General features: G+C 35.5%; 1 protein-coding gene across 6 annotated transcripts in view; it reads left to right on the top strand.

Moving 5' to 3' along the window:
- Positions 1-26,576, top strand: part of ARFIP1 (ADP ribosylation factor interacting protein 1) — a 121,672-nt gene that overhangs the window by 63,574 nt on the left and 31,522 nt on the right. For 5 of the 6 annotated variants that reach the window (XM_046656502.1, XM_046656506.1, XM_046656501.1 and 2 more), the window contains 4 exons: positions 2,693-2,788; positions 11,199-11,311; positions 14,298-14,519; positions 22,026-22,183. In XM_046656502.1, the coding sequence (XP_046512458.1) occupies positions 2,693-2,788; positions 11,199-11,311; positions 14,298-14,519; positions 22,026-22,183 (589 nt within the window). The remainder of the gene's footprint in view (positions 1-2,692; positions 2,789-11,198; positions 11,312-14,297; positions 14,520-22,025; positions 22,184-26,576) is intronic. The other variant, XM_046656507.1, reaches the window with a different exon arrangement.

Genomic DNA, 26,576 nt, shown 5'->3' on the forward strand with positions numbered 1-26,576 from the left:
GGGTTTTGGTCATTGCATGCATATTCATATTCATACTTATATTCATATTCTTGGATTTCTATTGTTGAATGAAACGAATTCTCCAAATTTATTTGATTAGCAAGATCCTAGATTCTTAAGAATTCTTTTTTATTGGATATTAGTGAATGATTTTAGTAAGTAATTTAGTCTAAATTAGTGGTTTAAAGGGTTGAAGATACACAGGAGTGATAATTTGAAGATAAAGAATATTGACAATACAGAGAAGTGATAATTACCCTTGAAAGTAAAGCAGAAAAGCTGAAGTACTCAGTTACCTCAGCACCATGTCTTTTGCTACTTTAGTTTGAAAAGTTCTGTGTCATTTGTTACATGTATTATACACATCTCATGTTGTGTCATGGGATTATTTCTTGTGCAAGATTGATAAACAATGATAACCAGAACAACAGAGCTCTGTTCCTCGGATCATCAAGAAATGGAACTACACTAGTCATCTTTTATTTAACACTGCCTCATGTAAAGATAGTCTTTGTTTAAAATGGTGATTGGACTGGATAATCTATTAAAATGCTTTCCAACTCAACGAGTAATTTGTGGATTGGCATTTTCTGCATTGAATTTAATAACGGAGATATTATGGTGTTGATTCAGAACATTTGAGTCTCTAATAAGCTGTTTTAACCTCTCTGGGGTCTGTTTTCTCCTTTAATTTAATGTGAGACCAGTTGATTTCCATCATCCCTTCCAGTTTTAAACTTTATGGTTTAACAGATTTAAAGAGACAAATCTCTCTCAGTTTGAAAGGTAGCGCCAATCTATTTAGGTCTATTGCATGTTTGTATTTTAATGTCACAATCAGTTCAAATTAAGGTTTTCATATTATTAGAACTGGTGACTTTCTGCATCAGGACTTAGTATATCTGAGATATGACCAATTATTACTAATTGTAAGTGAAGAAAGTTGTTGTTGATTCTGTCCTATTAGAAAATTTTAATTATAAATTTGATACATTATGTTTTATAAAGAAGTGGGAAAAAGTGTAATTGAAATAAAAGTATCTTACAGACATTAAAATATTCTCCGCTAGGGTTGGCCCTGTGGCCGAGTGGTTAAGTTCATGCGCTCCGCTGCAGGTGGCCCAGTGTTTCGTTGGTTCGAATCCTGGGCGTGGACATGGCACTGCTCATCAAACCATACTGAGGCAGCATCCCACATGCCACAACTAGAAGGACCCACAATGAAGAATATACAACTATGTACTTGGGGGCTTTGGGGAGAAAAAGGAAAAAAATAAAATCTTAAAAAAAAAAAATATTCTCAACTAAATGTGGAAAGATGTGAATAATTTTTTCAACTTCTTTTTAATTATCACTCCTCTACAGATGTACAGCCTTTAGAATTTGAAATAAAGAAAGCAATAGAAGCTATATGGTTTTCTGTGGTTTAATGGTGGCCATGAGCAACATTGTTGGGTAGTCAGTTTTTCTTACTTTGTAGATAACTAAAGCTCAGAGATGTTAAGTAATTTGCCAGGGTGTTTATGATACTGTGTGGTAAGTAGAGCTAGAATTTCAAGAGTTAGAATTTAAAACTTAGTTGTATTTTACTCAAAAATTGTGTTCTTTCCTCCTCTTCTCAAACTTAGTTGTGTTTGAGAATCATCTGAGTGGCTTTTAAAAAACTACAGGTGCCGAATGTACAATGTATTGTGTACTTGAAATTTGCTAAGAGAATACATCTCAGGTGTTTTTGCCACCAAAAAAGGGTAACTTTGAGGTGACAGATATATTAATTAGTTTGATTATGGTAATCAGATCACAATACATACAAAACATCACGTCATATACCTTAAATATCTACAATTTTTATTTGTCTAATAAGTAAATAAAAGCAAAAAAACAACTGAATAAAAAAGCTAAAACTGTCCAAAACCAAAAATCCCTGCAGTTACCTGTTTCACTGATGATCAGTAAATCTTGTGGAGTGTCCCAGGTATGTCTTAAAACTCCAAAAGTGATTCTTATGATTCATCAGAATAATATCCTGTCATCAGCACTTCTCAAACTTCACATACATACAGATCACCTGAGGATCCTGTGAAAATGCAGATTCGGGTTTGGTAGGTCTGGGGCAGGGCCTGAGACTTTGCCTTTCTAATGAGCTCCCAGGTGAAATAATTGATGTAGTGCCTTGCAGCCATACTATGAATAGCAGTGATCTATGCTATGTGTATTTGATTTATGATTTGAAATTTCACATTCCTGTGAATTTTAATTGTAATTTGATTCAGTATTACATGCCTTTGGATTTCTACTTGAATAGCTTTCCTTTGTATGTAAGACTAACAAGTTATAAAATATTTACTTAAGCTTTAAATCATTCAACAATGGGTCTTTAATCACATTCTGTTAATTGATTTGAAAATAGCAGAATCCCGTTAAAGTTCTGTTTAGATGTGATCTTGCCAAGTTTCTTATAGTTGTATGCTTTGTTTGGCTTTAATACTTAGATGAAAAGTTTATACAAGAACCCAGCCTAGTGGCATCTATTTATTGTTAGTCCATTCCTGCAAGAAAGCGAATATATTAATTCCAGTTTTTAATCCTAGTGTTTGAATATTTTAAAGAAATGTCAGTAAACCTATACTCAAAATGTACAGTATATGGAGGATGAAAAGGATTTTCACAGTTAAATATCTACCCTTTCCAGGTTCCCCAGCGCCACCATTGCCATCTGTTATGTCTCCCAGCAGGGTTGCAGCTAGTCGGCTGGCTCAACAAGGAAGTGATGTACTTGTTCCTGCAGGTATTCACTGCCCTGAGTGGATAAAGCCCTTGCTCCTGCTGCAGCTAAACTAATTCACTAAGTTTCATAATCACTTGCTTTATATTCTTAGGTGTGTGTTTTTTCTGCCTTTTTTGGTGGCTGCTGCTTTTTTTTAACAATAAGGGGAAATCATCTTTCTAGCTTTATCTGTCTTTCTGGCTTTTCAGAGTTCTTAGCCACATCTCAGACCTGAAGTTTAATCACTTTAAGTTTAAAAAACATTGTAAAATTTGATTCATTTTAAATATCCTTTCTGTACTCTGGAAAATGTAGGATCACTTATTTGATCTTAAACTCTCAGCTTTGCAGCTGTCCTCTCTTTTTCAGTTAAATAGAAAAAGAGCCTTCAACAATTGGGTTGTTCATTATTTGGAATAGGTCAAGTGGAAAAGGTTGTGTCTTTCTATTTTCAACCTCAGCTTAAAAATAGTTTGCATATCGCAACAAAATACTATGTAATTTACCAGTTATGCCCAGTGAAAAATACTTGGGGGAAATCCATTTCTTTGCATTGAATTTGCTCTGTACTTTAATATTGCTGGGCTGTAAATACAGGGAAAAAAATTGAACTCTGTATTTCTTTTTATATGAAATGTTAACATTTTGTATTTTGTTTCTGTGAGAATTTTGTAAATTAAATTTGTTTGCTGGTCTAGCTATAGGAGTAAGTAAGAAAGGAAGTTTTTGCTGAGTCTAACTTTTTTTTTAATTGAGCTAACATTGGTTTATAACATTGTATAAGTTTCACGTGTACAACATTATAATTTGACTTCTGTATACACTACAGCATGCTCACTGCCAAAATTTAGTTCCCATGTGTCACCATACAGTTGACCCCCTTCACCCATTTTGCCCTTCCCCTGCCCTCCTTCCCCTCTGGTAACCACCAGTCTGTCCTCTGTATCTATGTCTTTGTTTTTCTTTGTTTTGTTGTGTTTATATCCCACATATGAGTAAAGTCATCCCGTATTTGTCTTTGTCTGACTTATTTCACTTAGCGTAATACCCTCAAGGTTCATTCATGTTGTCACAAGTGGCAAGATTTCATCTCTTTTTGTGGCTGAGCATTCCATTGTGTATATATATATGTACATCACATCTTCTTTATCCATTCATTCATCAGTGAGTACTTAGGTTGGTTCAGTATCTTGGCTGTTGTAAATAATGCTGCAGTGAACATAGGGGTGTACACGTCTTCTCAAATTCGTGTTTTTATCATCTTATCAGACCCTCTGTCCATTTTTTAATTGTATTGTTTGGTTTTTTTGTTGTTGAGTTAAGTTCTTTATATATTTTAGATATTAATCCCTTACCAGATACATGATTTGCAAATGTCTCTCCCATTTGATAGGCTTCTTTTTGTTTTGTGGATGACTTCCTCTGCTGTACAGAAGGCTTTTAGGTTGGTGTATATTCCTATTTGTTTATTTTTGCTTTTGTTTCCATTGTCTGAGGAGACATATCCAGAAAGATATTGCTAAGACCAATGGCAAAGAGCATACTGCCTATGTTTTCTTCTAGGAATTTGTGGTTTCAGGTCTTATATTCAAGTTTTTAATCTATTTTGAGTTAATTTTTATGTATGGTATAAGACAGTGGTCTAGTTTCATTCTTCTGCATGTGGCTGTCCAGTTTCCCCAGCACCACTTAGCGAAGAGACTTTCTTTTCTTCATTATGTGTTCTTGGCTCCTTTGTCATAAATTAGCTGTCCATGTATGTGTGGGTTTATTTCTGGACTCTCAGTTCTGTTCCTTTGATCTGTGTGTCTGTTTTTCTGCCAGTACCATGCTGTTTTGATCATATTATAGCTTTGTAATATAATTTGAAACCAAGGAGTCTGATTTATCCAGCTTTGTTCTTTTTCCTCAGGATTGCTTTGGCTATTTGGGGTCTTTTGTGGTTCCATACAAATTTTAGGATTTTTGTTCTATTTTTGTGAAAAATGTCATTGGGATTTTGATGGGGATTGCATTGAATCTGTAGATTGCTTTAGGTAATATGGACATTTTAACAATGTTAATTCTTCCAAGCCATAAGTACAGACTGTCTTTCCATTTCTTTCTATCTTTTTCAATTTCTTTGAACAGTGTCTTACAGTTTTCAGCATACAAGCCTTTCAACTCCTTGGTTACATTTATTCCCAGGTATTTTATTCTTCTTGTTGTGATTGTAAATGGGATTGTTTTCTTAATTTCTCTTTTTGGTAGTTCGTTGTTAGTATATAGAAATGTAACAGATTATTGTATATTAATTTTGTACCCTGTAACTTTAGTGTATTCGTTGATTATTTCTAATAGTTTTTTGGTGGATTCTTTAGGCTTTTCTATATATAAAATCATGTCATCTGCAAAAAGTGACAGTTCTACTTGTTTATTTCCAGTTAGGATGACTTTTATTTCTTTTCTTGCCTAATTGCTCTGACTAGGACTTCCAATACTATTTGGAATAAAAGTGGCAAGACTGGGTATCCTTGTCTTCTTCCTGATCTTAGAGAGAGATAGCTTTCAGCTTTTGACTGTTGTGTATGATGTTAGCTGTGGGTTTGTCATGTCAGCCTTCAAAAACAGAAGCCAGTTTAAGAGGCAGAGTATTTATTTGGGATCAAAGAATTGCAACTCAAGGGGCAGAGATTTAGGCAGAAACCCAAATAGTGTTCCGCTAGGGAGTCAAAGTGAGGGGCTTTTAAAGGCAAAGAAGGGAGGTTATATTAGAAAAATTTTAATTGCAGCTGGAGACAGAGAGCTAGTCTTGGCTAACCATTGACTGACTATTGAGTCTATCTTCAGAAAGTCAGGGGCCAGCCGCGTGGTCGAGTGGTTAAGTTTGCGCACTCCGCTTCGGCGTCCCAGGGTTTCGCTGGTTCAGATCCCAGATGTGGACATGGCACTGCTCATCAGGTCATGCCTAGGCAGTGTCACACATAGCACAATCAGAGGCACTAACAACTAGAATATACAACTATGTACTGGGGGCTTTGGGGAGAAGAAGATGAAGGAAAAAAAAAAGAAGATTGGCAACAGATATCAGTCTGTGATCAGGATGTCCATTCTCCTGCTGACTTCTCAAACAATTGATTGTAAAACAATTGCCGTTTTGGCCCAGTCCAAGGGTTTAGCCCAGCCCAAGGTTCAAGACAGCAAGGCAGTTTCTCTGGAAAGGCAGCTCTGACTCCATTTTAAAACAGTTCACTAAAGTCAATTTTGACAGTCGTATATGGCCTTTATTATGTTGAGATACATTCCTTTTATACCTGTTTTTTGGGGAGTTTTTATTGTAAGTGGATGTTGAATCTTATCAGATGCTTGGTCTGCATCGATTGAGATGATCATTTGATTTGTATCCTACATTTTGTTAATGTGGTGTTATCGTGTTGATTGATTTGTGTTTGTTGAACCATCTTTTGCATCCTTGAAATGAATCCCACTTGATCATGGTGTATGATCCCTTTAAGTATTGTTGTATTCAGTTTACTAATATTTTATTGAAGACTTTTGCATCTGTGTTCATCAGAGATATTGACCTGTGATATTCTTTTTCTGTGTTGTCCGTGTCTGGTTTTGGCATCAAGGTAATGTTGGCCTCATAAAATGAATTAGGAAGTGTTCCCTCTTCTTCCATTTTTTGGAAGAGTTTGAGAAGTATAGGTGTTAAATCTTCTTTGAATGTTTGGTAGAATTCACCAGTAAAAGTCCCAGACTTTTGTTTTTGGGGAGGTTTTTGATTACTGATTCAATCTCTTTACTAGTGATCAGTCTATTGAGACGATCTCTTTATGATTCAGTCTTGGAAGGTTATATGATTCTAAGAATTTATCCATTTCTCCTAGGTTGTTCAGTTTGTTGGCATATAGCTAGCTATTCATGGTAAACTTTCATAATCTTATATATTTCTGTAGCATCCATTGTAACTTCTCTTTCGTTTCTGATTTTATTTATTTGACCCTTCTCTTTTTTTCTTAGTCTAGCTAAAGGTTTCTCAATTTTGTTTATCTTTTCAAAGAACTAGCTCTTTGTGTCATTGATCTTTTCTATTCTCTCTTCAGTCTCTTATTTTATTTACTTTGCTCTGATTTTTATTATTTCCTTCCTTCTGCTGACTTTGGGCTTCATTTGTTTTTCTTTTTCTAGTTTCTTTAGGTGTAAGGTTAGGTTGTTTATTTGAGATTTTTCTTGTTTCTTGAGGTAGACTTGTATTGCTATAAACTTTTCTCTTAGTACCTCTTTTGTTGCATCCCATGGATTTTGATATTTTCATTTTCGTTTGTCTTCAAGTGTTTTTTTATTTCTCCTTTGATTTCTTTGTTGACCTAATAGTTATACAGTAGCATGTTGTTTAGTTTCTGCATATTTGTGATTTTTCCGTATTTCTTCTTGTGGTTGATTTTCAGCTTTGTACCATTGTGGTCAGAAAAGATGCTTGATATGATTTCAGTCTGTGTGCATTTATTGAGACTTGTGTTGTGTGCCAACATATGGTCTGTCCTTGAGAGTGTTTCATATGCACTTGGGAAGAATGGGTCTTCCACTCCTTTTGGATAGAATGTTCTAAATATATCTATTAAGTCCATCTGGTCTGTTGTTTCATTTAAAGCTAATGTTTCCTTGTTGACTTCTCTTTGAATGATCTATCCATTGACGTAAGTGGGGTATTAAAGTCCCCTACTATTATTTATTGCTATCAGTTTCTCCCTTTAGGTATGATAATAATTGGTTTATATATTTTCGTGCTCCTATGTCAGGTGCATATGTATTAATAAATGTTATGTGTTCTTGATGGATTGTGCCCTTTAGTATTATATAATTTCCGTCTTTGTCTCTTGTTACCTATTTTGGCTTGAAGTCTCTTTTGTTTAATGTGAATGTGGCTACAGCTGCTTTCTTTTAGCTGCCATTTGCAGTATCATCTTCCATCCCTTCACTTTGAGCTTGTGTTTGTTGTTAGAGCTGAGATGAGTGTTCTAAAGGCAGCATATAGTTGGGTCTTGTTTTGTAATCCATCCAGCCACTCTGTGTCTTGATTGGTGAATTCAATCCATTTACATTTAGGATGATTATTCATATGTGAGGACTTAGTACTGCCATTTTATCATTTGTTTTCTGGTTGTTCTGTATCTCCATTGTTTCTTTTCCCTTGTATTTCTGTCTGCCATTTTAGTTTGGTGATTTTCTTGTATTTCTGTCTGCCATTTTAGTTTGGTGATTTTCTTAAGTTGCTTTTTTTCTTTTGTGTCTCTGCTCTAGAGTTTTGTTTTGTGGTGTTTGTATAAAATGTCTCATAGATAAACTAGTCCTTTTTCTGCTGATAGCCTCTTATCTTCGTTTGCCTAAAAAAGTTCTGTCCTTTTTCTCTTCCCCTTTTGTGTTTTTGTTGTCACAAATTACTTCTTTTTATGTTGTGAGTTTTTTACCAAATTGACGTAGCTATAGTTATTTTTAATGCTTTTTTCCCTTTAACCTTTGTGCTATAAAGAAGTGTTTAAGAACCTGTTCTGAAGTAGAGTTGCAATTTTCTGATTCCATCTGTCTATTTATTACCTAACTCAAAGTTTTGTATACTTCTGCCCTTTCCTTTCAGGTAGAAGAGCTCCCTTTCAACATTTCTTGTAAGGCAAGTCTAGTCATGATGAAATCCCTGAGTTTTGTTTTGTTTTGTTTTTTAGCTGAGGAAGATTCACCCTGAACTAGCATCTGTTGCCAGTCTTCCTCTTTTTTTTTTGCTTGAGGAAGCTTTGCTCTGAGCTAACATCTGTTGCCAGTCTTCCACTATTTTGTATGTGGGTCACCATGACAGCATGGGTGCCAATGAGTGATGTAGGTCCTCAGCCAGGAACTGAACCTAGGCCACCAAAGCTGAGCACACCAAACTTAACCACTAGGCCACAGCACCACCCCCCCACCTCAGCTTTTGTCTGTCTTGGAAAGCTTTTATTTCTCCTTTGTATCTGAAGGATAACTTTGCTGGATAGAGTATTCTTGGCTGATGGTTTTTATCTTTCTGCATTTTGAATATATCATTCTACTCTCTCCAGGCCTGTAGGGTTTCTGCTCAGAAATCTGCTGATAGCCTAATGGGGGTTCCTTTCTAGGTTACTGTCCTTTTTTCCCTGGTTACATTTCAAATTCTTTATCATCGGCTTTTGACAGTTTTAATATACTCTGTCTTGGAGGACGTCTTTTTGCATTGAGATAATTAGGTGTTCTATTAGCCTCTTGGACTTGTATATCTAATTTCTTCCCTAGGTTTGGAAAGCTCTCAGCTGTTACTTCTTTAAATAAGCTTTCTCCTCTCTTCTTCCTCTCTTTTCCTTCTGGGATATCCATTATCCTTATGTTACCTTTTTCTAATGGAGTTGGATAGTTCTCATAGAGTTTTTCATTTTTTAAAAAGTCTTAGTTCTCTTTCTTCTTCTCCCTGAATCATTTCTAGATTTCTGTTTTTGAACTTGCCAATTCTCTCTTCCATATAGTCTGCTCTATTTCTAGTGTTTTCTATTGTATTCTTCATTTCATTTGTTGAGTTCTTCAGCTCCAGAAATTCTGTTTGTGTCTTTTTTAGAGTTTCAATCTATTTGGTAAAGTATTTCTTCTGTTTACTAACTTTATTCCTGAGTTCACTGAATTGCCTCTCTGAGTTTTTTTGTAGCTTGTTGAATTCTTCATGACGGCTATTTTGAATTCTCTATCAGTTAAATCAAAATCTTCCATGAGTTTAAGTTTGGTTTGTGGAGAATTGTCTTCTTTTTGTGATACTGTGTTACTGTGATTTCTAATGGTGCTTGATGAGTTGGTTCTCTACTGGGTGCATTTGAGGTAGATAACACATTTCTTATTTAGGTAAAGCTTTGTTTACTTTGATTCTAACAGTTCAAGTGGTTGGTAATTAGAAGTCTTTTTTGTTGTTGTTTTTCAGTAGGTGGCGCTATAGCACAAGATTTTGGTTTCTCTTACCTGAGCCGTGGCTGGCTGTATTTGAGAATCAGCACTTTCCACCCTCTACCACCTCCGCCAGAGGTGTCGCCAGTGCCCTCATTGGTGCTGGTGGCTTGCTGCTACCTATGTCACTGTGGTCACTGGTGTTGTTGGTTGGGGCATTGTGGTAACGAGTGCCTCTGCCACATGCTGGATCACCTGGGTTGTGGGCACTAACAGTAAGGAGGGAGGAAGCCAGGGTTGTGGGCATCTCTTCCATATCTGGGGTTGTCAGGTTCATGGGCCCCTCTGCTGCTGCTATCTGGTTCCCTGTGGCTGCATGTGCCACTGCAGCTGGGAGCCTGGAGTTGTGTGTGCTGCCTCTGCTGCTGCTGCTGGGTTCCCTGGGGCTGTGGGCTCATCCACCATAGGTAGGGGACCCAAATTGCAGGCACCTCCTCCACTGTTACCCCGATCCTTCCTGCTCTGTGTGTTTCAATTCACACACCTTCTGATGTGCAGATATATGGATCTTCCTGGTGGCCTGGTGTTGTCAGAGGAACTTTTGTAGAGTTATGGATGTTTCACTAGTTGTAGATTGAAGGGGAGAGACAAAGGGAGCATCTCATGCCACCATGATGCTGATGTCACTCAAGCTCCAATTTTTTAAAACTATTTTTTACAGCTTTTTCTCTTTTCTTTATTTCATTGTTCTTTTTAAATTTTTGTAAAATTTCTATCCCAAGTCATTAATATCATAAACATTTATTAAGTATTTTTTCTATGAAAAACATTTTACTATTAGGAACTATATGTAGTTGTAGAGTTGCTTGTATGTCATAATTCTTAATTGTTGGAACAACATTGTCAGGGCTTTATATTGCCTTTTTTAAATTATGGCTTTTGGAGGAGGGGATTTCTTGAGGAAAAAAAGGAGGTACAATGTAGGTCTTGTTTTAACCCAGTCTTTCATACTGGTAGTAAGATATTTTTAATTACTATTTGAAATTTGAGTTACATTTTTAAATCCTCCAAAATCATAGTAACGTTCTGTTGTTGTTCTTTTCTGCATAGTTCAGTGGAAGGAGATCACTGTGAGGTGTACGCGGCCTTTCAGATTTTTACTGACGCAGCTTTTTTAGGGTCATTAGGTTATAAGATTAATTGTGGGAATTTTATTGTTTTTTGAAGTAAACAGCAATTTATTTAGAAAAGAAGGCTGATTGCAGCTTTTTTTTTTTTTTTTTCTCTAAGAAGACGGACAAACCACATGGCATTTGTATTTAATGGACAGAAGTATTTTTTAAGCATTAGGAAATTATCCTCAATGATTCCAGGAAGTTCTCGTCCTTCACTTTGTGGGAACCTTTTTATTTTTAAATGCATAAGTAGTTTAATTTGAACAGCATCAATGTTTTGTTTTCTTTCCCTGTTTGTCTTTATCTGGTTTGTGTTTTTATCTTTTGTTATGATTATGCAGGTGGCCAGAGAACACAGACAAAAAGTGGACCAGTTATTTTAGCAGATGAAACTAAAAATCCTGCAATGGAGAAGTTAGAACTTGTTAGAAAATGGAGTCTAAACACCTACAAGGTTTGTGGTTTTTTAATATTTCCACACTAACTAGCTCTAAGAATTTTTATTTGTATGTTATTCGAATTATTATTTTGCATGTATATGAATATATAGGAGAGAATAATGCCATCTAAACATAAAAATACAATTAGAAAATGAAGTCTTTTGTTCTATTATTGGTCTTTTCATAAATGTAGTTTGAAAAGTCAGTAGCAAAAGAGTAAAAAAGCTACTAAAATGCTTATTAGTTGGTGGGTAACACATAATTGAAGAAGAAATATATCGCAGTGGAATATGTTTAGCTGTAGAACTGCTATAGATACGTTTGTCCCCATTTTCCTCTTCTTGATACTTTTATAGTACCTGAATGTGAAGAGAGGTATATTAGTTTTCCAAAGTTTGGATTTCTTTGATTTAATTGTAATAACTAAGCATTACAACTAAGCATTCCTGTTTTTTTTGTCATATTGCCTTATTCATTTACTGGTTGACCTATTTTCCCTGTTCAGTTTCTAATATTTCCTTTTATGCTCCCTTCTTCCTTATACTTCATCCTAGTAACTCTTTCAATATCTATCACTTGTTGCCATGAAATTATTCTTTTCCTTGTACTTAAATGTTTTTATTCATTTGTTGGCATCATAGAAAAAGCTCTTAGTGCTGTTTAAATATTCAGAGTACATGGTGACTGTCTCATAAATTCATAAGTTGTGTGATTGTACAAAATACCATGAATCACAGTATTTATCATTTTGTTTTATCCACTCTTCCCCAAGAAGAAGATCTACATAGAGCACTAATTTACTTTTGCTTCTTCCTCCCCCTTTAACTTTGCTCCATTTGTCCTATTATCTTCAAAATGAATTCTTAATTTATAAGTGTGGAAAACTGGATAGGACCACCAGCTCACTGTAAGTCATTTGCATTTTCAGGGACCTTGAAGAGTAGAGAACTGAGATTCTTAATTCTCTTCTATTTTAAACTTGCTTCATAATATATACCAGTCTCCAATTTTGCATTTTAATTTCAGTATATACTAGGAAGCGTTTTAAATAAAAATCTGGTTTTTAGTGATTATATGAGAAACTTGCTCTGGAACCCTGATGAGTGGTGAAATGACTAGCAACTTTATATTTTCTCACTATAACTTTCTTTACAAAGCTCCATGTAGGTTATCTATAGTACACTCACTTCCTGATTACTTAGATTGTGCTTAAGAGTGTATAGATATCTGTATTGGAATACAAGCTCTGTAAGTTCAATTTCACAACTTGTTTCAAGTGTCCATGTTTATCTTAATATGCCTCATAATCACTATTGCCTTACTTTTCGCACTGCCTTAGTTTCCTGGAAGTAAAAAAACATTTCTCATTAAAGCTTTGACCCTACTGTCTGCTTGTAACCATTATTTCTGTGGAAAAATGGCCACTCAGACAATACAGTAGACCTTACTTTCATTTTGCCCAGTCTCCCAAGCTCCTTCAGTGAATTCTGCCTTCCTGACTTTCAAAAAACTATTATATCTGGGTTGCTATGGAAGGTGTCACATGCTTTGGCTTGTGAATAGAGTAAATGTCTCAGATAATATTGCACAGGGAAAATCCTGGTGTAGATGAAAAGTGGGAATGAGTGGTATATCTCCTTTATCTTGTTACCATTTTAGAAATAATAATAATGTTGATGTTTCTCTCATTAAAATCACAAAGTCTGCAGTTGAACTTTTCTCTCAGTGTGATTTTCATCTCCCAGCATTGTTTGTATGTTTTCCATAGGAATAGTTTTACCTCCCTTCTGTGAGTTTGGTCTCTCACCTTTCCTATCATTTTCTATATAGATAATTTCTCTACTTTTTTTTTTTTACAAAGAACTTCTTTATAAAAAATGTTTATTCATAAAGATCCTTAATTGATGACAACAGAGAATGTGCCAGGGAATTTGTTTCAATTTTAAATAGAAAAATATGAGTAGCATATAATATGCTAACTTTAAAAGGATAATATATATGTTTATGTATACTGACAAGGAAAAGTCTTAAGGTATTTGTTCATAGAAAAGAAATGTTCAGGATATTATGTATAGCATAGCATGGTCTCATGTTTCCTTTAAAAATACTATCTATATGATTATATAGGTTTAGAGGAGCATCTAGACTACCCACCAAACTATTAAGAGTAGTTTTCTACTACTTAGTCAGATTAAATGAAGGAAGGGGAAATTCACCTTTTATTTCATTCATTATTTTAATTTTTACAACAAATATTAATTCTGTAATCAAAACTTTGAGAGACATGATAAAAGAGAAACTGCAAATTTTAAAAATTGCAATACTTATTTACTACTTTTTAAGAATAATTTTGTTAACTTTAAATAATGAGGAGTATATTAATTAATGCCCTTTATGGTTACTTTCAAAGCGTATTATTGAATAGTGAAGTTGCTTATAATTTTTTATTTCTAACGAAAATTACTAGGAACCTTATTTCCATGTGCTCTGAAATTAGGTACTTTCAAAAAATTATGAATTCCTATATCATTATTTCTGGGGCTGAATAAAGTATTTAAGGGGAAGATAGAAGGAAAAAAAGCGTTTGCAACCAATAGGAGTGTTGAATTTTGGTATTCTTCTTATTCCTACGTTAACAGTCCGGTATTGTTCTTAAGTCAATGTCAAGTATCTCAGTTGTTTGAAATAATCTACCCAAGTGCACTAAGCTTGAAATATGATTATGTGAGAGAGCTCATCTGGCAGTATTATATAAATTAGCTACTAGTCTTAAAACTTCCTCGGATTAGTAGTAGTTATTAGGCACGTTTGGTAAATTTACTTTCTGAGTCCCGATGAACTTCTAAAGGGGCTGACAATTTTCAGTTTGTTAGGCTACCTTGTTTGAAGCCAAAAATGGTGTATGCCATGTGCTCTAGCAATTGTACTTTGGATTGCTATATTATTATTTTTTCTTTTGTTCTTTTTTTTTCTAAACAAAGTGCATCTCTCCACTTTTAGTGCACTCGACAAATTATTTCTGAGAAGCTAGGCCGTGGATCAAGAACTGTGGACCTTGAACTTGAAGCTCAGATTGATATATTAAGAGATAACAAGAAAAAATATGAAAATATTCTAAGACTGGCTCAGACATTGTCAACCCAGCTTTTCCAGATGGTGCATACCCAAAGGCAACTTGGAGATGCATTTGCTGACCTGAGTCTGAAGTCACTAGAACTCCATGTAAGATTATTTTAAGTAACTGTTGGGGGAGGAGAATGGCAATAGGAGTATTCTAAGAGGTAATTTGTACGTTTCTAATTTGCTCAGCTCTTAATAAAATTGGAATCCTTAGGCGTTCTTTTAAGATATTTCATATAATTTTTAAGAAGGCCCAGCTCACTTCTCTCAATATAGTAATCTAGTTGTACCCTAGAGAAGATGTCAGCTGGAGGTTTCAGGGGAAGGGAATTTGTTTGATGGAAAGGAAAAAGAGAGTACTCAGCCTGCCTGAGGGTAGAAAGAATCATAGCTATGTAGAGCTGGGCGTGGGTAAAAAGTAAATTCAGGCACCTATTGAAAATCTCTTACCTAGTTTCCAAGTGTCTTGAACAAATAGTAACTTGCTTGACTGGATTCGTGATATACTTTTACTGAAATCAACATAAGTTACGAATTTTAGAATGAAACTATTTTCCTGCAGCTGTCTCTATAAGTATTCAGCAAAGCATTCCTAAGACTTCTTATGATATCTTAAGTGACTCCTCTTATGTTTTCTGTCTTCTTTTTTTCCTCACCTGGAGCCAAAAGGTGCAGAAATCCCTTGCCTACAGACTTCTAACTTGAAGAGTTAGATAATTTAGAGCAGTAAATCATTTGATAATATCTAGAATCTTGGACAAAGAAAATTTGGCTAGAGATAGCAGTATGTATCATAATAGAGAAAAACACTGAGATTCAGTTCTAACTGCATCATTAGACAGACAGAAGTAGTAGTCTAATATTTGGGAAACTGACTAATCGTAACAGCTGCAATTATTGAGTGTCCACCATTTCAATGTAATGGGCTGGGTGCTTTATAGCCATTATATCGTGTAATTTATCTAACAACACTACAAGAAATGTTATCCCCATTTTGTACATAAGAAAACTGAGGCCAAGAAAGCTTAGGTAATTATTGTAAGGTCACAACACAAATAAAAGATAGAACTGGAGTTTATATCCAGGCCTGTCTTATGTTTCTTCATGATCTCTTGCTATCTCTTTAAGCGAAATCTTTCGAGGGTCTGTAATCCAGAGAAAACTCCCCACAGTATGGAAAGAAGTAGTCAGGGTATAGGGTCTGGGAAGGTATTGCAGCAATGTTATCAGTGATGCTACACTCAGTAGGCCCTATTAATTATCACAGTTAACACAGATTAGGGGCTTACTATATGCCAGATATAGTTCTAAATGATTTCTGTATGTATTAGCTCATCTAATGCTTAGTCTTACTTAGTAGGTACTTTTATTATCTTTCCTTGCTAGATCTGAAAGCCCTTTTTTACAGAACTGCGAGGTTAATCCTCAGTATTCAAGTCCATTGGACCCAGTTTTAATTTTTGAGTTTCTTGTTTGGGCATTTCTCATTGTATGTAAGGATTGATATTTCATGATTTTTATTCTTTCTTAAAGATCTTCCAATGAGAAAATTTACTTATTTTTTTAATAGAATAAAACTTTTGTCTTGCAGCTACCATATGGGTCCATTTGAAATCAGAGACACAATATGGGATCTTAATGATCTTATTTTCCTATATCTTGTATTTTGCTGTTTCATTATCTTAGGAATTATTTCATCCTTACTCATCAGTTATTTCCAACCATGTTAAAAATGACTAAGATAATAAGAAAACAAAAGAATGATGGCATTGCTAGAAGAATGATACAATAGTCAGATAAATACTTTTTGTTTGCGTTGCCAAAAAGAAATCTGAAGTAACCATTTCTTTAGTTGGGTTTTTTTTGTTTTAATTTTCATGCAACACAGTTGGGAATTTAGAATTTTTCATTTTTGGCCCATAATGGCAAAAAGAAGACGATACTAGAGGAAGACATTTCATAATTATTAGACAAATCAGAAGATGATTACAAAGAGACAGCAGTATTGACTCCTAACAATGATGGCAATATTGATAATATAAGTAGGGCTGGCCTGGTGGCACAGCACTTAAGTTCGCATGTTCTGCTTTGGCAGCCTGGGATTCGCAGGTTCGGATCCCAGGTGCAGATGTATGCATGGTTTGTCAAGCCATGCTGTGGCAGGCATCCCACATGTAAAGTAAAGAAAGATAGGCACAGTTGTTAGCTGAGGGCCAGTCTTCCTCAGCAAAAAAGTTGATAATATAAGTAAAATATCAGGCCATGAGACTTCTAATGATGATATCCTAGATGAATTTTCTTAAATTCAGAAGTCAGTGATATACCAGTTTTACCTCAATAAAATAAATAAATAAAAAAGAGTTGATGAATAACAATGTATTTTTAAGGACAAAAAGGAAATAGGGTATTGTATTAATCAAGATTCTCTAGAGAAACAGAGCCAACAAGATGTGTAAATATATAGAGATTTACTTTAAGAAATTGGTTTATGTGATTATGGAGCTTCAGTGCATCCAAAATCTGCAGGGTAGGCTGGCACGCTGGTAGGCAGGAGACCCAGGGACGAGTTACAGTTTGAGTCCAAAGGCAGTCTCCTAGTAGCGGAATTCCTTTTTGTTCAGTGGAAATCAGTCTTTGTTCTATTAAGGTCTTCAACTGATTGAATGAGACCCACCCACATTACAGAGGACAGTCTGCTTTGCTCATAGACCACCAATTTAAATGCTAATCTCATCCAAAAAACAGCTTCACAGAAACATTCAGAATAATGTTTGGCCAAATATCTGGACACCATCGCCCAGACAAGTTGTCATATAAAATTAACCATCATAGGTATTTTCATTAATCAGGAATGACTCCTTCATGCAACATTTTTCAACAAGAATCTGGACCATCCTATTTTGCTATAAAGATGTGATATATTCTTGTTTTATATTTATGCACCAAAATGTACCTGATATAATTCGTTAATGAACAAATGCTGAAGGCAAGTGTGTATATAAAAGTGATTTGAAGGAAATAGAGAATGTAGAAATAAAAAAATTCATTGGATTGAACATTTTCATTTGTGTTTATAAATGTAAAAATAAGGTCAACTAAATCCTATTGGAGAGGTATTTGAAATCTGGAATCAATATTTACAGGATGGATGTTTTTGTATCAGTCAGGATTTTCCAGAGAAATAGAACCAATAGGAGATATGTACATAATACACACATACCCACATATAAAGAGATTTATTTTAAGGAGTTGGCTCATACAGTTTTGGGGGTTGGCAAGTCTGAAATCCGTAGGGTATGCTAGAAGACTAGAAACTCAGGCAGGATTTCTATCTTACAGCAGAATTCCTTCTCTCTAAAATCTGTCTTTTGCTCTTAAGGCCTTCAACTGATTGGATGAGGCCCACCCACATTATGGAGGATAATCTCCTTAAAGTCAACTTTAAATTACATCTACAGTGTTTATCATTGTAAATGTTATTCACATCAACAAAATCTGTACCTTCATAGCAACATCTAGACTATTCGACCAGACAAATGGACACTATAGTCTAATCAAGTTGACACATAAAAATTAACCATCACAGTCTACCCTTTGTCAATTTAGCAGGACTTAGACACATTTCCTTAAACCATACAATTTTCTCCAAATAAAGACAATAACCAAGTCTTACTTCCACCTAACATTATACAACTGTTCCTGCATGCTATCAAAGACACACTAACCCTTTCCCCAGAAAAGGATGCGAAGACCTTGGGTGATATTCACTTTTTTTCTTGATATCGTGCAACTTAAATACTATGATGTAAAGTTAGCAATATTTAAATACTATGGTTTAAAGTTAATATATCTTATTTTATATGATAAGGGGATAAGAGAGGGAAGAAAACTAAGGTGTTTGCTATATACACATACACACACACACACAAACACATTTATAACAAAATAAGAAATACTCATAACAATTATAGCCCTCATTTCTACAAATGGTGACATGGTCGTAGCTTCTTGCACTACCCAATCCATACCGCATTTGCCCTCAGCTAGCAACTCAGCCTGTTGTGGTTCTTTGCCTGGTGAGGTGACCCAAACCTTCATTCCTGAAGGATCTGGGCCATTAGCAGCCCTGTATGACCTGGGTTGCTGTAGTTTTCCGTTGACATTAGTCACAGGGCATAGTAGTTCTAAGAGACATCCTAAGGGATTGCCTGTGTTCCAGGCACATTCCTTCCCTCCGTTGCAGGGTAGCAGTCCAGTTCCCCCTTGGTAATCAGGATTCATCACACCAGCCAGCAAAATCACTCCCTTCTCTGTCTGTTGATTTTTTTTTTTGAGGGAGAGTTTATAGAGTGCAGTGGTGAAGAGCTGGCGTCCACTTCCTCTCACCCTATGCCATATTAACTGACATTCGTGAAAAAAACTTAGCAAAAGGCCTGGCGCATAGTGGCACTGAATAAGTTATGATGATTGTGATAGCTGTTGTTGGAATTGTGGCATTTGCGAATTGAGGAAGAATTTAAAGGTTAGTCCAATTCCTTCATTTTCTGGACAACCAACATCCAGCAGTTAAAAAAAAGCAGATCTCCTGAAGGGGATAGGAAATGATCTTTTAATGAATGCCTGTCAGCTGTCAGAAAGTTTATACAGGTTATCTCATTACACTTCCTGTCAAGCTTATAAGGGAATTATCTTCATTTTATTAGTAAGGAAATTGAGGCACAAAGAATTTGAATTATTCATGAAAGACACAAGTGCAGTCAGTGGCAGACTCAGGTATGAATTCTCAGACTGTTTGAATTCTCAAACTAGAGTCCTACCATTTTCTCACATGCCTTCTGACTCCTAGTTCTGTTATAGTGGAGCACTGCTTTAAATTGTGATTTCTCAGTTTAGAGGGTAACATCTACATCAAGATTAGGAAGGTTCACACAATCCATGTTACTGTCAATTACCAATTAGTCCTTGTGAGTCTAGTTTTTTACTGCTCTGTATTATTGTTTAAAATAACCCACTTGTTATTAATTAGGTAATAATTTATGTTACTAAAACTTGGTGTTTTAGATCCAATCAGATGCTTCTGTTTGGTGCTAATGTGTAAGTTTAATAGGAAATGGTAATTATTTACATCTGGTAAATGTTGTAAATAATGTAGGAGTTGCTAAAGAGAAAAAAAATACAAATGTTTTGAAAGTTTATTCTCTTTTGATATATAAAGCAAGCAGATGTTTAGATCGAGAAATTGTATTGGCCTTCCTTCTTCAGTGGCAGATTAGAATTACAGCCCTGTTCTTGATGTATATACCCTTTGATTATTTTAGGTTTAGTTTATATGTATATAATTGCTAAGGGAATTTATAATAATGTGTAAAATGCAACCTGCCCAACTGAGAATACGAAAATAACATCAACTAAATGAACTTTAGGAGTCATGTTTTATCTTATTTTCAGTGCCCCCAAAAAAGCGTATTTAATTATTTATAATGCATATATGTATGCATATTCATTTCTTTCTAGTGCCCTAATTGTTTTATATCTTTCACTGCTATCTCTCTTGGACCTTACTATGAAAAAGCTTGCTGCTTTCTGCTTTTTTTTGGTGAGGAAGATTGGCCCTTAGCGTAACATCTGTTGCCAATCTTTCTCTTTATGCTTGAGGAAGATCATCACTGAGCTAACATCTGTGGCAGTCTTTCTCTATTTTGTATGTGGGATGCTGCCACAGTATGGCTTGGTGAACGGTGTGTAGCTTGGTGCCAGGATCCAAACCTGTGAACCTCGGGCCTCTGAAGTGGAGCGCATGAATTTAACCACTATGCCGTGAGGCCAGCCCCTGAAAAAGCTTTTTTATTCTATCTGGTTAAGTTTTCAAATTATACATTAAAATTTTAAGTTTTATACACATTTTCTTCACAGAATTATGGGTGAGATTTACATTTATGAAACAAAACTGTGTCAGTTTATTCTCCCTGTCTGCTTTGAATTTAGGCCTATTTTTCTCACCTATAAATAGAGGATTGCAAATTTGCTGTGTAACAGTTTGATCTGCTGCATTTCATCTTACTATACTCTAGTGTTTTTGTTTGTTTTGGTAAAAGAGCAGCCTGCTAGGTTGTGTAGATCTCCCTGTGGCTAAAGTAGGACTTGCAGCTTTTCAGTTAATAACGTGGAATCCTGGATGTTGAGAGCTTTTAGAGATGAACAGTGGTCCAGGATATGGTGTACTGACAGATACTTAGGTACACAGTGAGGAGAAGAAATTTCCTTGCTTTTTATGAACGTGATATTTATATCCAATCCAACTTTCATATTTTTCTTCCTCTTGTTTGTTGATGTTTTATTTTACCTTTACCTCTCAATAAATACCAAAGATAATAAGCACAGTTGTAACATGGTATGTGAACTTTTTCTTAAAGTTGTACAAATTGCTGTCTCCTGTATTCTATTTCTAGTAACATTTATTTAGTCTTCAGTATATAGCTTAGCTTATAAAAACTTGTTGCCAAAATCTTCAGCTGTCCTGCCTTTCATTTTAGTTTTTACGTACATTGATTGATATTCCTTTTACGTAATCCTATATCTGCCAATATTTGCAAATCAAGGTCTATAAAATTTTGAAGACTGAATCCAGAGTAGAATTATATGGACCGCTCTTAAAAGTAAAATGTTTTAACACAATAAAGATAACTTTGCTTTCCTGCTATTTATTAATTATTGAATATTTTATCACCTAGAAATTTAATTTTAACTATAGTACTAGCATTGGATTTGCATCTTCTTAAATTCTAGTTAATTTAATATTGCATTATTTTTTCAGCTGAAATTAATGTTTTATAACAAACTTCAGAATTCTCAAATTGAATGGTACATCTTACAATAAGATACGATCAGATTTTTTATTTGGTCACATGTGTTCCTGATAATCTGTTAGTTAATGAAACTTGGACTGGAAAGCCTTTGCTGCTGAAAATTGATTTGTTCTTGCCCAATCTGAAGGAGTCGGGTGTAATGTTTGCTCAGCCAAGACTCCGTTTATTCAGAAAGAATGAACTGAAGCTGGTGTTGAGTGACCCTTCCTCAGCTGTGGGGCCTACACAGACCTGAGCTCGGGGGTCAGCTGGTCACTAAATTTACAGAGAGATGTGTATTGTTAATATTTATACTTGGAGGAGATTCAGTCAAAACACAAAAATTGCAATCTACTTTATGTCTGAAACTTTTAGCCAATTGTTACCTAATTTGGTTGTGAAAGTTATAGTTTCTCTGATTAATAATCTGCTATATTTTTCTTCTTAACAGCTGTGCTTACAGTATAATAGAAACAGAATGTAGAAATGAAAATATTCTTTCTAGTACAAACAGGTTTAACTTTAAAATCATTTGATTTTAGCTGTGCATCTGAGCTGATGACAGTTTTGGTTTACTAGACGTTTTCAATAATTATATAACTGGTTGTGATTTCGATTCCTATTTATTTAAACAATGAAAGAAAAAACTTCTATAACTAGATTTCTAAATCAAGTATTCTCCCAATAGTGATACGTTTGAGATTTTTTTAGTCACCTTTACTAATTTATTGTTGGATAAGTTAAGGTGACTTTTTTGTTTTAGGAAGAATTTGGCTATAATGCAGATACTCAGAAGCTGCTGGCTAAAAATGGAGAGACTCTTCTTGGAGCTATTAATTTTTTCATCGCTAGTGTGAACACTTTGGTGAATAAAACAATTGAAGATACATTATTGACTGTGAAACAGTATGAAAGTGCCAGGTAAGTATAAATTTTCACTATATTGTCTGTTTTATAGATGGAACACAGTTCAGTTAAGGTTTTTGGTTGCAGACAAGAGAAACAGACTCTGACTAAGATGGGCAGAAAAGATTGAATGTATTAGAAGGTTATAGAATAGCCCATGGAACTAACAGAAAGGCAGAACAGATTCTAGAAACAGGCAAGAATCAAAGCCAAGATAATCCCTCAGAAGGATCTAATTAGGACCCTGATGGTGGGTGCCTCGGGTACTTGATGCTGCCACAGCTACTATAAATCATTTCCGGAAGGCCCCTGAATACTTTGCTTCATTGCCCTGAGGGAGTGTCTGATTGAGCCTTGGTCGTGTACAAAACCCCGTCTGCGAGGGAACAGGGAGGTCGAGGATCTTCCAGCTCCAGCGTCCTTAGAAGAGGACAGGGTGGGGCCAACCCAGTGGCCCAGCAGTTAAGTGGGCACCTTCCGCTTTGGCAGCCCGGGGTTCGCGGGTTCGGATACTGGGTGCAGACATGGCACCTCTTGGCACGCCATGCTGTGGTAGGTGTCTCACATATAAAGTAGAGGAACATGGGCATGGATGTTAGCTCAGGGCCAGTCTTCCTCAGAAAAAAGAGGAGGATTGGCAGCAAGTTAGCTCAGGGCTAATCTTCCTCAAAAAAAAAAAGAGGACAGGGCCTTGTGCTTACCAGGCAGATACTAGATGCCCTTTACAATCTTGCCTAAACCTACCTTTTCACCCTTCTTACCACTGCTTCCACAATAGCCAGACTCAGTTTCAATTCCTTTTCAATATACAAACTCATTTCTGCCTCCATGGTTGTGTTCATGTTGTGGATACCAACTCCCTGATCTTCCATTTATCCAGATTATAACCAACCTTTTCACCTTTTCCTTAAATTAAATGTTTTCCTAATATCTTCATAGCTGTTTGTAATGTAGTGTTTTCATACATTTTATACAGACACACATACGATTTGTCTATCTCATAAGCATCCCATTAGGTAAACAAAGTACATGTTAATAAATATTTATAAGTGTCTAAAAAGTAGCTGACACATAGTAGCATTTTTCAACTTTTGATTCTAGGCCCAGTTTTTCTCTCCACTAATTCCAATCACCTTTGAGGTTTTTTCCTCTGAACACTTAAAATACTTATTTTCTGTTATACTTTTTTTTAGATTGGCACCTGACCTAACATCTGTTGCCAATCCATTTTTTTTTTCCCCTCTTCTCCTCCCCAAAGCCTCCTGGTACATAGTTGTACATTCTAGCAGTGAGTGCCTCTGGTTGTGCTCTGTGGGACGCCGCCTCAGCATGGCCTGACGAGCCGTGCCATGTCCGCGCCCGGGATCCGAACCAGCAAAACCCCGGGCCGCCGAAGCGGAGCACGAGAACTTAACCACTTGGCCACGGGGCCGGCCCCTCTGTTATACTTTCTATAGCATAGTTGAAGATAACTGCAAACTTTACCTTTTAGAAGTATAAGTTTACTTTTTTGCCCCTTGTTCTAGTTTAATGATGTGAGAAATGCCTCTGAAAACTCATGTAGTCTTTTTGCAATTGAGTGCTATTCTTAAGTGTGTATTTCTTTCTGTTTTATATAAGTAAAAGTCCAAATCACTTGGAAAGTTAACTTTTGATCTTTTCACAAGAAGAAATGCTTCTTATGAAAGAAGCATCTTCTTCTCACTTTAGTATTAATGTGAGATTCTTAATGACTTAGAAATGAAGGTCAAGACAAATAGCTGTGGTTGTCTGGTAGGAGAAGGGCAGAGATGGGGCTGTGTGCCTTATTTAGGTTTTGGACTTGGTTTTTTATTTTTCTTTATTGTTTGATTTGTTTACTACCATAATATTAAAATCTGAAGGTAGAAAAAAAAACAAGCAGAAGCATATCAATAGGATATCCCTCAAGAACATTGAAGGAATCTCTCAATAAGATATCCGTCAAGAGGAATAGCATTCCCAGTAATTGGTTCTCCATTCTCTATTTAAATCTCTTCATGGGCTTTGTCTGTATTGTTCAAAGGATTTATTATGTATATTTTTAATTTCTATAAATTTTATTTGGTTCTTTTCCAAATCTGTCTGTTCCTTATTCGTAATGCCCTAATTTGTTCATAATGAATACTCTTCCTTTTATCTCTTTAACCATTTTAGCATTCTTTTCTAATTTTTCCACTTGTTTTAATATTTGTGAGTTTTGAAGATGAAAATTATTTTGTTCCAAAAGTATCCCCACCACCTCCCAATTAAGAACTACATGAATCTAGTTGCTGTCTCTTTACTTGTAATTGTCCACCTGTCTGAAAATACACCAGTTTAGTGTATGTTAAAATATATTTTATTTTAAGCATGTAATATCTTTTTCTTCAGCCTTTATTTCTAACATGCTTTTAAAAATATTAACCCATAAAAGAAAGACAAGTTTCTTAGATAAGTCACTGTTCATACACTGAATATCTTATGTTTAATTTGCAGAGGAGAAAAATAAGCCTCTAGAGAGTAAACTGTTTGTTTCTTGGAGCCAATTTCAAAGCCAAAATGAGAATCCATGGGCTCCCTACCTTCTACTTTTGATCATTAGGCTTCAGACTTGAACTGGATTAATCTCAGATTTTCACGTCTAATTATAAAAAACAGTTTTCACATCTTAGAATGAGAAATCTGTCTTAAAGGCAATGTGATATAAAATCTCAGTTTATCCAACATATAGATTTGTTTGAAACTTTTGAACAAAGTTATAAATCAATTTATATGTACTTGGTAGCTGGTTATCAGGCAACCTTTAGAAACCTCTGTGTGTACTTCAAAAACCAATAACAGTCATATGTTGATATTATAATATGTGATTTTATTCATTAGGCTTAGTTTGGGATTTGACTTTTCTGTGCTGTTTATGAAGTAGCTGAGGACACTAAAACATTGCCTACTGAGGGATAACATTCAAAAAGAATCCCAGCTTAAAAGTGTCTCTGTAGCTGAATTGTCGTCTCTGTCAAAACCAGAATTTACTGACTTTTAGGGCAAGGGTCAGCTATTTGATCAGCACAAAAAGTGGCAATTTAGGCAAATGTCCGGGTGGCCTTTTAATGCTGCCTATTATGCATTGTGTACAAGTATTTCCTAGCCCTCTGGTGCTTCGTGTATAGAAAGTCTTATGACAGCCCATTCAACACGTCTCCACAGCAGCACCGACAAGGGAGTCAATTGTGGTCAAGACTTTTCAGATGTGGACACCTGTTCTCTAGAGGTTTTACATAAGCCATAAATAACCAGCTGTCACTAACTTTATTGATTGGACTCATTCAGACTGGCAACCTTGAAGTGAAGAGTTGCCTTCTGAAAACTTAGTGTGCTTCTCCTCCTGGCTAGTAATGAGCCCTGTTAGAGAAACTCTTATGGAAAGTTTTACTTTGATACCATCTACAACCTCTGGATGTAAAAATTAAGGGTTGTAAGGTCAGTATTATAACTTTGATTATGTTTACATTAATCACTATTATTTAGAAATGTGCTCCAAGGCTATTGAAGGATGTTTGTCTTCACATTAACTCACTACATAGTACTATTTGTTTTTGTTCGGCTTTTTTCTCTTTCATTTCTTACTGTTTTTAGTATGTTTGCTTCTGGCTGTCCCTCTTCTAGTTTGGCCATAATAATAAGCACTCTCAAGATATTGGTTATTACCAGGTGTCCTAAGTACTTTACATATATGAAGTTTTTGTGGAGGTGATTATTCCCATTTATAGATGAAAAACTGAAGCAGAAAGAGGTAAAGTAGCTCAAGATATTAAAGCCAGTGAAGGGCAGAGTGGTCATTCAGTTTGGCTATCTAGGACCCATGGAGTTTAACTAACTTGTTATCGTTACCAAGTCAGTCTTGCCTCCTAAATCTTTAGTATTTGTTTGTTCCTTCTTAGCTCCACTGCCATTGTCCTGATTCAGTGGCTCATTTCTCTTTTGTCCACAGTCTCCTAACTGGTTTCCTTGCTTCTGATTTCTTAATCTTTTACTCCAGTCCATCCTCCATGCCTTATACTGCCACTAAAGTCATCTTTCTATTTTCTAGTCATCCAACAAATAAAACATGTTACTTTCTAGATCAAAGTGCTTCAGTGGCTTCCCATCACTTGTCCTTACTGGATTAAATCTGATCCCTTTATTTTAGCATGATCTTTAAGGCCCTGCTTAATCTCAATCCTGCCTACCTGTCTGACTTTAGTTCCTTTCATTATGGTGTTCCAACTTCAGGTTCTAACATACTGAATTACTTTCCAAATGTGTCATGATATCTTAGAAATCTCTGCATTTGTCCATGCTATTTTCTTCCTGTAATGTTCTACCAATTTCCCTGCCCCAATCCACCTGATAAGCTTTCACCGTCCTTTAA

Source organism: Equus quagga, chromosome 3 (assembly GCF_021613505.1).
Source record: "Equus quagga isolate Etosha38 chromosome 3, UCLA_HA_Equagga_1.0, whole genome shotgun sequence".
Lineage (NCBI taxonomy): Eukaryota > Metazoa > Chordata > Mammalia > Perissodactyla > Equidae > Equus > Equus quagga.